The 13,429-nt window shown below is 44.9% G+C and overlaps 1 protein-coding gene across 5 annotated transcripts in view; it reads left to right on the plus strand.

Moving 5' to 3' along the window:
- The window catches only part of LOC116942017 (sodium/potassium/calcium exchanger 2-like), a 71,717-nt gene that overhangs the window by 44,859 nt on the left and 13,429 nt on the right, over window positions 1-13,429 (plus strand). For 3 of the 5 annotated variants that reach the window (XM_076066867.1, XM_076066868.1, XM_076066865.1), the window contains 4 exons: window positions 9,729-9,842; window positions 10,936-11,066; window positions 11,694-11,849; window positions 12,772-12,861. In XM_076066867.1, the coding sequence (XP_075922982.1) occupies window positions 9,729-9,842; window positions 10,936-11,066; window positions 11,694-11,849; window positions 12,772-12,861 (491 nt within the window). The remainder of the gene's footprint in view (window positions 1-9,728; window positions 9,843-10,935; window positions 11,067-11,693; window positions 11,850-12,771; window positions 12,862-13,429) is intronic. The other 2 variants (XM_076066869.1, XM_076066866.1) reach the window with 1 other exon arrangement.

A 13,429-nucleotide genomic window follows, 5' to 3' on the forward strand; every position in this document is an offset into this window, starting at 1 on the left:
TCATGGAATTTTGGAAATCCTTATTGCAGCTCTGTGCAACATCGTTGATTGTATTTAAACGTGACTTTAAATTGTCTTGAAACTGGAATATGATTATTATCGCCATGTAATTCTAAACACAGTATTTTTTTTATAATCTTTTAAAACCTAAGCTTTGCGAGAAAAAAAAAGTGATTTCAAACATATGCTTTTAAATGTGTATATGCCTATATATATTTTTAAGCTTGACTCTGTACTATACTATTCTTGTCACGAACAAGCATCTACATATAACTTAAATACATAGTGCCATGGTATGATGGTCAGCACATGAGACTTTACAATCCAGAGGTCTCGTGTTCGATTCCAGAAGTCCTCGGTTGAGGCACGGCAGTTGAAAGAACTGGCGGGTCAGATGTGGTCCAGTAAAGTACACTCAACGTATTTCAACATTTCTAGTCAACGTGGAAGAGCAGGTCAAATACCCAATAGAGTTTGCTCGAGTGGAGGCGCTTCCACCAACAGTGGTACGAGCAAGCAATTACAGGGCCGCACATGTTGCCATGTTTAATGCGGCAAAGCGCTTTACAGCATGGAAGAGCGACCGTCAAGTTTTTGGTAAGGGAAGTGTCGAGTGGCAGCACAAGTGGTTTACGTGGTACAAACTTCCGGCTGGACATTTCCGATGTATTGTGACACGCTGCTCAATGAAATACACAAGAGTTGTGTAAGTGGAGATAATACCACGTGAGAAAAATAGAAATACCTTACATTGCGACCAAATGTGCGCCCGGAGTTATCTGCAACATTTGTAGCACATGACTTTTTAAAATCACGTAGTTGCACATAAATACTTCACGCTGAAATTTGACACAATTTTGACAGAATGACGTGAAAAATTGCGCCATTGATGGTGTAGGGGCAAGATGGCGGCGGCGGGGTGTGTAGCAGCGTGTGAGTTGTTTTGCGTGAGTGTAAACTGTGCGTGAGTGTGTGAAAATTTGAGTGAGAATGAGCTGTGTGTGAGCTGCGTGTGAGTGTGTGAGTGAGCCGTGTGTGTGAGTGAGCCGTGTGAGGGTGAGCCGTGTGAGAGTGGCCGTGACGAGAGGGACTTCTGCGTTCGTGTGTGTGATGGTGTGGTGATGTGCTCTCTGTGTGTGTGATGGTGTGGTGATGTGCACTCGTGTGTGTGTGATGGTGTACACTCGTGTGTGTGTGTGATGGTGTGGTGATGTGGACCCCCCTAATGGAACATCTTCGCCGGTTAGAAACATTTAGGCTGGCCTGCCTACGATCCATCCTGGGTTTAACCAGACTGGATTGTGTGAGGAGTTCACAAATCCTTGAAAGATCTGGGCAAGGTCCCATCGGTGAGCTCCTCCGGCGGGCAAGGCTGCGATGGCTGGGTCATGTAGCCTGCATGCCCAGCCACCGCATGCCGAAACAGCTTTTGTTCGGCCGGATCGAGGGGGCTAAGCGGGCGCAGCACGGGCTAGAGAAGAGATGGAGTGATGTGGTACAGGAGGACGTGGAGCTGAGTGGACTTGCCAATGACTGGTACCAGCGGTGTCAAGATCGGCCTCTGTGGAGGAGGCTCGTGAAGGACGCTACTGGGCAGTTGGAGGTAGTCGCCCTCCAACAACAACGGAGGGCGGAGGAGCGACGCTCACAACAACGAGCGGAGCACCGGGTGGCTAAAGCACAGCAGGTTGGCACAGTAGGGGGCACAGGTGGTGCATCAGCCACTCATCTCAGTCGACCCATGGCATCTGGGTCTGCCCCGTGACCTCCTGCCAGTGGGCGTTCGACACTCCACGTGGCCTTAAGGTGCACATGTTCTGGCACAAGCGTCGTGGTGACGTCACTGCCACTTAGTGGCGAATGGCGGTTGTTGTTGTTGGTGATGTGCGCTCGTGTATGTACCTGGCGCAGCCTGAGCGAGGCCTAGTTAATCGTGCACGTGGCGCAGCCTGAGTGAGGCCTAGCTGATCGTACACCTGGCACAACCTGAGTGAGGCCTGGTTGATCGTGCACAAGGTGCAGCCTGAGTGACGCCTGGTTGACAGTGCACCTGGCGCAACCTGAGTGAGGCCTGGTTGATCGTGCCCATGGAGCAGCCTGAGTGAGGCCTAGTTAATAGTGCGACGGACCACAAGCTGTGTTCCTGCCAAGGCGGCATTGCCACGGACCCCAAGCTGTGTTCCTGCCAAGGCAACATTGCCACGGACTCCAAGCTGTGTTCCTGCTAAGGCAACATTGCCGTGGACCCCAACCTGTGTTCCTGCCAAGGCAACACTGCCACGGACTCCAAGCTGTGTTCCTGCCAAGGCAACATTGCCACAGACTTCAAGCTGTGTTCCTGCCAAGGCAACATTGCCACGGACCCCAGGCTGTGTTCCTGCCAAGGCAACATTGCCACGGACTCCAAGCTGTGTTCCGGCCAAGGCAGCATTGCCACGGACTCCAAGCTGTGTTCCTGCCAAGGCAACATTGCCACGGACCCCAAGCTGTGTTCCTGCCAAGGCAACATTGCCACGGACCCCAAGCTGTGTTCCTGCCAAGGCAACATTGCCACGGACCCCAAGCTGTGTTCCTGCCAAGGCAACATTGCCACGGACCCCAAGCTGTGTTCCTGCCAAGGCAACATTGCCACGGACCCCAAGCTGTGTTCCTGCCAAGGAAACATTGCCACGGACCTCAAGCTGTGTTCCTGCCAAGGAAACATTGCCACGGACCCCAAGCTATGTTCCTGCCAAGGCAACATTGCCATGGACCCCAAGCTGTGTAAATGCCAAGGCAACATTGCCACGGACCCCAAGCTATGTTCCTGGAAAACTTCACGGAGATCGTCAAGGCGGCCAAGGGTCGTGAATGAAGAGTCCCCTGTGTGGGCTTCAGTGGGGCCGTCTGGTCGGGCAGCAGAGACACGAGAGGCCAAGAAACGACATTCCAGTCGTGGGCTGAGCTCAAGGAGGGCTAGCTCGAGCACCATCCTGCGGCGGGGAAAGGAGGTGGTGCAAGCGGTTCAGCCGAGCCCACAACAGCCAAAAATCTGCTGTCCCTGTCTGGGGAGGGGGGGGGGGCCGGTGGGTGCTGTTCAACCCTAGCACATGGGCGAGAAGCCGTGCATGTGTGACGAGTGCGGCAAGACGTTTTTCTCGCGCTCGGCCTACAAGTATATATTTTTTTTCTTTTCCACTTGTGTGTTAATCCGTGTTTACCCCGGATATTTTAGAGATGGCAATTCTCCTGCTGTGTATCCTACTGCTATCCCTCCCGGCCATATCTAGCGCCACACTCAACTCTACAAACAGCTACCCTCGTTACTTTGCGTCCATACTTGTTGCTCCATTTGCCACTACACCTGCTAATGAAACAGCTCATAGACACTTCTACACTCCATCATTGTATCCTTTTAAACCCTATCTTTGTCCCATTACTTCACCAGCACTCCTTCCAAACTTCATTCTGCTCTTTAAAATAACACCATCTGCAAGCTACTGCTATTCGTCCAAGGTTCGCCACTCTTCATCCTTTCACAGAAAATTATTGTGCAAACTATTAATTCTACTTTTCTTATTTCTGGGTGGTATTGAGCTTCATCCTGGCTCAAATGAAAATAACTCGTATAATTCTGTAGATTTTTCTGGCAGGAAAGGTGTTGGTGTTCTACATGTCAACGTTAGAGGGCTTGTGATTAAATTAAGTCAACTAAAACTAGAAGTGGCAAATCTTGACCCGGACATTTTTTGCCTAACAGAAACATTTCTCACTCCTGCCATCAATGACTTGCAGATTGCAATTGACAACTACAACCTTTTTCGGCTTGACCGAGGATCTAAAGGAGGTGAAATTGCCATCTATGTTTGTAATACTATTGCATGTTCACTAGCTCATTCATTGTTTAAAAAATGTTGCTTTGAAGGTCTGGCTCTCAAAATAACTCTCCCCAATAATCAACAGATATTGGTAGTGTGCTGCTATCGACCACCTAGTGGAAAGGATATTGAAGCTGCATCTGCACTGAGAGAGCTTTTTGGGGGCCTCCTTAAAGGTGAAATCGTTTCAGTGGGTGATCTAAATTGGAATTGGCTAAACCCGCTGGCCGTGGCCACAAATTTTGCAGATGAATTTAATCTGTTTCAATTAATAAATGTCCCCACAAGACCCAACCTAAAAAATCCGGGACAGTCATCTCTGCTTGACTTCCTATTGACAAATGCCCCTCACAATTTCACACTGACTGGTGTTCTGGGTAATAACATTAGTGATCACTCCTTCATTTTTGGGGTGAGATCATCAGCCAGACCCAGAAGCACTCTATGAGACACTTCAGCACTCAAGCATTTACTAATGATGTGTTTCACTCGGATATTGACAAGGTCTGTGATATCCCCAACCTGACTACGGCTAGGGAGACCTTCAGGTACACGTTTCTCCAAATTCTTAACAAACATGTTCCGTTGGTTAGATTTAAAACTAAAGGCAACCGCCCACCCTGGTTTAATCCTTTGATTACAAAGCTCATGAAAACTAGGGACAAGGCTTGGGCATGTGCTCAGAAAAGTAATTTGGTCAATGACTGGCTAGAATACAGGATTTTAAGGAATAGATGCGTCAAAAAAATACGGCATGCAAAAAATGCCTACTTTTCCTCCACTCTCCTGGAATCACATGGAATTGCCAGGATTTTCTGGAAAACAATCAAATGTATCGAAAAGGCATCCAAAACAGACAATCTGCCCGCTGAGCTTAACCGAAATGGGGAATATTTTTCAGATCCCAAAAAAATAGTTGACAATTTTAACCTTCATTTTTCTGAAGCTGGTAATCTTTTTGATAATGTATTGGGAGTCACCCCTGCTCATGCTAATTCCTACACCCCTGTCCAAACATTAAACAAATTTAGTTTCCAGCCAATCCACGAAAGTAATGTTCTGAAACAACTGTCACACCTCAAAGGGTCCTCCTCTACCAGAGCAGATAGTATTCCCGTCTTTGCTCTACTAACTGTTGGTCACCTAATATACAAACCTATAGCCCACATTTTCAACCTGTCCATCAAAGAAGCATCAGTTCCTCTAGAATGGAAACATTCCTATGTCCGTCCACTTCACAAAGGGGGCCCTAAAGATGATCCAAATAACTACCGACCAAAGATGATCCAAATAACTACCAACCTATCTCAATTTTGTCCCCGTTGATGAAAATTTTTGAAAAATTATTGACCTTCCAAATTAGCAGTTTCCTGTCCACCAACAATCTACTACATCTAAAACAATCTGGGTTCTGAAAAAAAATACAGCACATCTGCTGCATTAGACTCTCTGAATCACATTTACAGTAGCCTTGATAATAAGCAGTACTGTGCCTGTCTTTTTCTAGACCTGTCCAAAGCTTTTGATACAGTAGACCACAACACCCTGCTTAGTAAACTAAGTTGCCTCGGTTTTTCTGAAAACGCAGTAAAATGCTTACAAAATTACCTCTTTTCTCGCACCCAAACTGTATTCACAGATGGTTGGAGGTCAAACAATGTTAAGATAACAAAAGGGGTTCCACAGGGTTCCATCCTCGGCCCCCTCTTGTTCTCTCTTTATGTCAATGACTTGGGCACTGACCTGGATCATTCCAGGGTAAATCTTTTTGCAGATGACACGATACTGATTACTGCTGGCCGCTCTCCGGATGACGTGATTGCTAAGCTACAGGTTGATTTCAACAAACTACAACATCAGCTAGTTGCTCTTAAACTAGTCCTGAATACCTCCAAAACCAAGGTGCTATGCTTCTCACTTGGACTAAAGCAGGAAGTTATTTTTCTCCAATTACATTCCTTAAATAATTATCAAATAGAGCAAGTCAAGATCTATAAGTATCTTGGGGTCATCCTGGATTCAAAACTGAATTTTGAAGATCACATTGATTATATTGGTAAAAAGACAAAAGTAAAAATTGGTTTTATGTATCGACACAAGCACTGCTTCCCCCACTGTTCCGTTTGGAATTGATAAAAGCTACCATACTGCCTCTACTTGACTACCGTGACATCGTGTATAAATCATCCCCATGTACTGTACTGAAGAAGCTTGATTCAATCTATCACTTGGCCTTAAGATTTACATTGAACTGCCCATATAGGACTCACCACTGTGATCTCTACAGTGGGTCAAATTTAACATCTCTTAATGTTCGATGGCTTGTGCACCAGATCTTATTTATTCACTATGTACTTACAAAAAAATCCGCAGACTACCTGCTGGATCTCCTCTCCGTTTCAAAGAACAAATTTGACCTCAGGTCTTCGCTCATTTACCAGCTTCACATTCCCTATTGCCGTACAAACCTGGAGGAAGGACCTTTGCTATTGATGCCCCCAGGGTCTGGAATGCTACTGCCAATAAACTGCAACTTGAATCGCTACCAATGAGATCTTCTCTCAAAACTGCTCTAGAGGAGTTGTACACCCCTAGCTGCCACTGCTATTCATTGGCGTAAAATAAAATAAAATGTTTCGCTCCGGATGACGCTGCAAAGTATTATCTGTATTTTGATTTAGCGTGCTGATCTTAAAGGTGCATTGAAAAATTTGATACTCCGACTGATGCTTCTGTTGTTGTGGAGTAACTCATGCAGCCAGCTATGGCTCTAGGATTTGGTGTTACATGTTATTTATGTAGTTTATTGTAAAATTTCGGTCACAGTCCCTGTGATCACTGTTACGTTGCAATTATGGCTTTATTTTTTGGTGATTTCGAAAATGTTTTTTGGTTTGGACATGTTTGTTTTGTTGTAGTACGGAGTTAGACTGATGGCCTTAATCTAAGTTTTCTTGTGGTGGTTGTTGTTGTTTGACTTGCATCCCACTGGGATTTTTGCACATAGCGTTGGTGTACGGTGCTATTTTAGGAATATTTTGCTGGTTTTTTTTCATGGATTTTCTGTTTGCACAGTCACATAGTCACTTTAAGATGTTTTTCTTGTTCGTGTTTTAGTTTTGTTTGTTTGTTGTGGTTTCACCCGATTCAAGAGCCGAATGGCTCACAGGGCTATACCAAAATAAATAAACTGAATCTGAAGGTCATTCATCGATGGGGCGGTGAACTGGCGGTAGCGCGTTCGCCGCTTGTTGCAGAGGTTCGTGGTTCGGATAAAGTGGCCGCCCCGCCAATTACTTGTGGGTATTGTAACCGTGTCATCTGCTTCACGGTGGATGTTAAAGATCCCAAGACGCAATTCACAAGAGTAGACCATTGGGCGCTGGCAGCAACAGACCAAATTCGCCAGATTTGAAAGAATACCAGCAAATGACTCAATTTGAATATACATTGTAATCATCACTCCTGATTTAAAGCTTTCGTGACTGCAGGTATTCATATTCTTGGTTCTTTCGGTAAAGTCATGCTCTGGTTTTCACACCTGATGATGATTGCTTGTGTTGCAGTCTAAACGTCGTGAGAATTTTATTGTTTCATATTTTTATTATTTTATTTTTTTCCCTTCTACGTGACTTTACCGAAAGAACCAAGAATATCATCACTCCTCTTAAGTGAAAAGTTGGCAGGACCCTCCTGAAAATGACTCATTACACTTAGTGAAGCTATCCTGGTTGAACATAATTATTTACATTTTCTGCCCAAAATAATCGTAATCGTCAGAAGCCCGGCAAAAAATGAATTCCATATAAAACGAAAAGTGAAAACGCACTGATCATCTGTGACTGAGCGAGTCATGTTGTGCCATAATAGTTTGCTCTCCTCCTCCTCCTCTACGTGCATGTGGAAAGGTGTCGTAAAAATGTCACATGTCCTCAGGCTTCAAAGCGGGCTACACGAAGTTCATCACGTACACCGGAGTTGTATGAATATGGGTGCAACTTCCGTCACGGACTTTTCATGTAAAAAAAACTATTCAAGAAGGAAAGAGAAATATTATTATTCCTTTATGTTTGGTTAGCTCACTTTTTCCAGTTGCTCTTGAACAAGAATTACGAGATGCTTTTTGGAAATGTATTTCGTATCAACGTTCTGTTGTATTGGCTGCGCAAAAAAATCTTCGCCAGCCTTGAACTATGACTTTTTTGGGTCAATGTCTGTCTCACAATACCTATTGGCTGATCTCATGTCTAACTCTCTGGCTGTCTTTATTCTCCTGCTATATTGTCTCCTCTCTCGGGCCTTTCACTCAATTGCATTTGAATTGGGATATGAGATGTATCTGTCAATACAGCACTATCAGCTCAATGACTTCCTGTTTAGCAACATAAATTACCAATGGTGCAAGTTCAGTCTTTTTGTAAATGTTCCTTTTGTACAAACGTATGCATTAACAATTCAAGGACACGGAGGTGCGGTGTATTACTTAGTGCTTTATATGTAAGCCCATCGATGGACACATTTTACCGTAGAGTATTGACATTAAAAATTATAATAGCCGATGGCATTTTTTACACATCTTCGAGGTGATGCCAACTCAGCCACTCTCTCTCACTGCCAACTCAGTACGGCGTATCGACTGTTCCCGCAAATCGTAGCCCATTGTTATATTTTAAATCAAAAGGTACTTGAAAATAACTTGTGGTTTACGAACCTGGAGAACGTTTTAACAGCGTGTGCACTGCATGTATTACCAAAAGTATATATTTGAAAACTAAATATAAAGGATGTGTTGTTTATTTTCTTGGTTCTTTCTGTAAAGTCACGTAGAAGGGAAACAATAAAATAATAAAAATATAAAACAATATTTTATTTAATATTTTATATATAAAACAATATTTTATTTTATATTTTTATTATTGTATTGTTTCCCTTCTACGTGACTTTCACGAAAGAACCAAGAATATGAATCCCTGCAGTCACGAAAGCTTTAAATCAAGATGTGTTGTTTATTGAAAGGAACAGAAACACCATCAACACAAAATTATTGTACGAATTATGACTCGGCAAACGTCTTGCTTCTGTAGTATATGTTGTACCTTTCCTACAGTACAGTTAAATACAGTCGAATTCCTCTTATCCATGGTGATGTGGAGGACGAACATCGTGGACACTTATTTACTATGTCAACTGCACTTTTATCCCATTTATCCATGACAGAAAATCGTGGAAAACAATATTTGAGATGCAAAATTGTCGGAGTTTTTCAGAAATCCTACAGCTGCTGTGGATAATAGGAGTTGCGGGCAATGAAATAGATCAACCGTATTCCTCTTTAGTCAAGTTTTCTTTCCCCGATACAGCTTTCTCCCCAACTCAGAGAAGCCCAAAGCCATTAAGCGTCACAGCATCGCTCTCCCCTCTCTTTTTCCCACGTGCCTGTCTGTCCAAGTGCGGGAGCGGTGGCGCAGAGGTTAGTGCGCCGCGTGACGAACCCGGCGACCCGAGTTCGATTCTCACTCACGGCCACCAACAACAGTGGCGATTATCCGCACCAGACCCAGTCCTGGGCCTTCATCCCCTAGGTCGACTCAGCCTCAAATGAGTACTTGGTGCAGTGTGTAAACATCGCCACTGGGGAGACAAAAGCGGTCGGGCGTGGTGCTGGCCACCCACCCCCTCGTGTGCCGTGCTGGCTTTGTATGTATATTGAACTTCTTTCGCAACGTACATAGCCAACCGTGCTAATCGGAGGGTCATGGATGATCGCTAACATCACTTTCCCCAAAAGTCCATTCAGGCTATGCGAGGGATATTTGTGCCAGTGTGCCCGTGCGCTGGCCGACTGTTGCTGCTGTGTGTGTGTGTCCCCAGCACGCATGCAGGAGCAGCAGCAGACAGCAGCGGTCGTCGCTGTAGCGAAGAAAGAGGCCAAGAAGAAGAATAAGAGGCTGTCCACCAGCCCCGCTGAACCGACACCAATCACACGTGAGCCACAGCTCAGTTGTCTTGACAGCTACTCCCACGTGGTTTTCGGTTCGTTCGGCACCATACCCAACGTTTTGCCCCGCTTGCTGTGAGCATCCCTTTATAAGGAGCTGAATTTTCAATTTCTGCAGAGGCCTTCAGGCCCACAAGCACGTGGTGCTCTGAAGCTGAATTTTGGCTTCTTCAGGAAATGTCGGTGACGCTCGTCCGGTAACACGTCGACAACGAAGTGCAATGGCGCTTTTTTTGTTATCCAGCAGGCGGATGACCATTCACAAGAGCAGCCAACTCGTATTGTGACGCTAATTAAATCACTCACAATTGATCAACGGCCATGATTCACTGACACCAGGGGGGCATTTGGACAGATCAGAGATGATGGATGGACACCGCAGAGACAACGGCAATTTTAATCACCATGCTGGATGAAAGCCTCGCCAATGCCGTTACCATCTCTCACGATCCAACTACCACCAGCACACCATCTGATTTCATCGCTCCGTCTCTCATATTTGACCTCTGAGACGCATTCAATTCCTTGGCTGCCAGAAATGTAAATTATATTGTCGCTATTTTATTTGGAACATAATCATAACACATCCATAATAGTTTTTTTGGGTGAGATCACGTAAATATAAATGTGTCGTTTAACCCGCCACCACCCGACAGCCAATTAGTAAGGTTTGTCACAAAAACAAAACATGGCAATTATGGATAATATTGGGTCGCGAAAGCCTACGTGTTGAAATAACATTTATGTTGAACAGCATCTTTAATCCCCAGCCCCCTCGCCCCTCTTCCCCATCCCCTCTCTCCCCTTTCATGTTAGTTATCTCCCCCCTCACCTTTCACCCCATAACAACTTTCGCTTCTCTGCTAAGATGCCCCCCACTTGGGTGTAGCAGTCATCCCAATCTACCCCCACTCCCCTTTACGTGATAAGCCGCTGCGTTGAGCTATATATTTGAGGCCAGGTCACTTCGGGCCTTACCTGGTGAAAAAAAAACGTGTTTTGAAAAATATAAACTTAACCCTGGGGAGCACACCGATAGACAGTCGTTATCAAATGCATCGTCTGCGTCTGGTTTATCAGCAGGGGAGAATGAAGCCAACGTGGACAGCCCGGGCCTGACCTCGCCTGCCCAAGAGACAATCTCTCCGAGCAACAAACCCAACGGCAGGGCTGCCCCACAGAAGACCGACGCTGCCAATGGTGCAAGCCAGGTGGGTTCAAGAGGAACCTGCGCACGCGGTGCACAAGTAGGGATGCCACCACCACAGGTTTTTTGCCAGCATTGGCCTATTTTTTTTGTGGTAGCTATCCTAGGCAATCCATTTTTCGAGGACGTTAAAAGACCCATCCTTTGGCAACTGTGAAATAACGTATCACTCGAAACATTGCATCCTAAACTATAACTAGACTTCTTATTTTGCCAGATAAGTCCTGCTGAACTATATACATGTAGATCTTTTTTTTAGAATCTACCTGGCCACAATTGATAGCTCAACGAAGTGGCTTATCACGTGGAAAGTTATAGCAGCCAAATACTCTGGAGAAAAATCCACGTGATCATGGGGAAAACATGGAAATTCCAAATATACAACAGGCATCAGGGTCGAGATCGACCCCATAACCTCCTGCATACCAGTTGACACCTCGTCACCCTACTTTAGATTGAAAACTGTCTTTACAACTGCTTTTGGTATTTGGTTTGTTGTACTTCCTCGCACCTCTGGTTAGCACCGTTGGCTACTTACAATGCGAAAAAAGTTCAACATCCATACCTACATGATTGGCGGTCTGCCATGAATCGCTTCACAGCACTGACCGCTGCTTTTCTCTGACAACAGTCGGTGGATGACGCGAGTGACGAAAAGGAAGAGGAGGAGGAGGAGAAGCCCTTGAGCATGCGGTGGCCGGAGTCGACCAAGAAGCAAATCTCTTACGTCTTCTTACTGCCGCTGGTTCTGCCTCTCTGGATCACCCTGCCTGATGTCCGCAATCACGTACGTTTCCCTCAATCACAACGAACGGTTCGAATAGATACAGCATAGCGCGGGTGGTCCCACGAGCCACAAACTAAAACATTAGTATCGTTAAGAGCTGTACAAGACGCTACGGTGGCGAGATATTAATTACCTCGTCTGGTATATAGTAGGTTGTGGGTTTGATCCCGACGCCTGCATATTTGGAGTTTGCATGTACTCCCTATGGTTGCATGGATTTTTCTCCGGGTCCTCCGGTTTTTCCCTCCATATTTAGAAACATGCGTTTAAAGTGTTGTATTTGGCTGCTTTAAATGTCCACGTGGTGAGCCACTTCGTTAAGCTATAATTTTGGCCTGGTCGCTTCTGAAACATTACCTGTATTGCTCAGTGGGCCTTACCTGGTAAAATAAAAAAAAACATTGTTTAGTTTAATAGTTTAGTATGTATGTATGCTGAACTTCTTTTTCGCGCCGTATGTAGCCAACCGTGATAATTGGAGGAGCGGGGTGATCAGACGGCCAGTTGGCTCAAACTGGTCAGTTCTGAAGTATTGAACTTAGACGTCTGTGAGAGAGCAGCCCCACCATGAGTGCTCATGTCTGGCTCCGCTGCCAGAAGCGACTGTTCCAGGCCGTTGCCACTTCCGCATTTTTTTTTCATGAGAAGTCAAATATGAGCTGCATCTTCTTTTTCTTCAGAGGCCCATATGGCCCGGGAGCCCCGTGTGTGGCTCTCAATGTGGTTTGTCCACTCCTCGTTAATAGCATTGAAATATATGAGTATCTTAACTGACGTGGCTGCCGTCGCTTCTTACCCACAAGGCCAATAGATCGAGTGAAATAGATGGAGAATAATCAGATGAACGACTGAAAATTAATGTCCTATGTTGTGTCTCGGAGCGAGTGAGATGACTCGACGTCTGTCATTGTATTTCTGCCAGCGCTCCAGAAAGTTCTTCATGGTCACCTTCTTCGGCTCCATCCTTTGGATCGCCATTTTCTCCTACCTCATGGTGTGGTGGGCTCACCAGGTGACTTCACAGCAGCCACGAGTGCTAGATCTTCCACGTCTCCAAGTTCACGGCGCAAACAATAATTTGTCGGTAAAGTCACGTTGAAGGGAAACAACAAAATAATATTTTGTTGTTTACCTTCAACGTGACTTTACCGAAAAAACTAAGAATATGAATTACTGCAGTCACGAAAGCTTTAAATAAAAACAATAATTTGTCGGTTTTCTGAGATCTTGCGAGCTACAAATTGTTATTTTTCGTATTTATTTATTGAAATTAATACTTATTTATTTTCCCAGCTAGCAGAATATAAATTCCTCATTGTCTGCACAAATAGGCATTCTTATTATGAATGCCATAGGCTCATCAATTTAGACTTAAATGTATTATTTTGCTCATAATACATGCAATGGAATCATGCGTGTGAGAACAGATTTACTACTTATGCAAATCACATGTTAAACTAAAATTTCGATTAATGGGGTGAAGGAGAGCAATACACAGAAAGAGCAAATGAGAAACAATACAAATGAGACAAAATGAGACAGAGAGAGAATTGCATGGAATCACAATCATGAAATTGTGA

The sequence above is a fragment of the Petromyzon marinus genome, chromosome 13 (genome assembly GCF_048934315.1).
Source record: "Petromyzon marinus isolate PM22_M1 ecotype Great Lakes invasive population chromosome 13, UKy_Petmar_22M1.pri1.0, whole genome shotgun sequence".
NCBI lineage: Eukaryota > Metazoa > Chordata > Hyperoartia > Petromyzontiformes > Petromyzontidae > Petromyzon > Petromyzon marinus.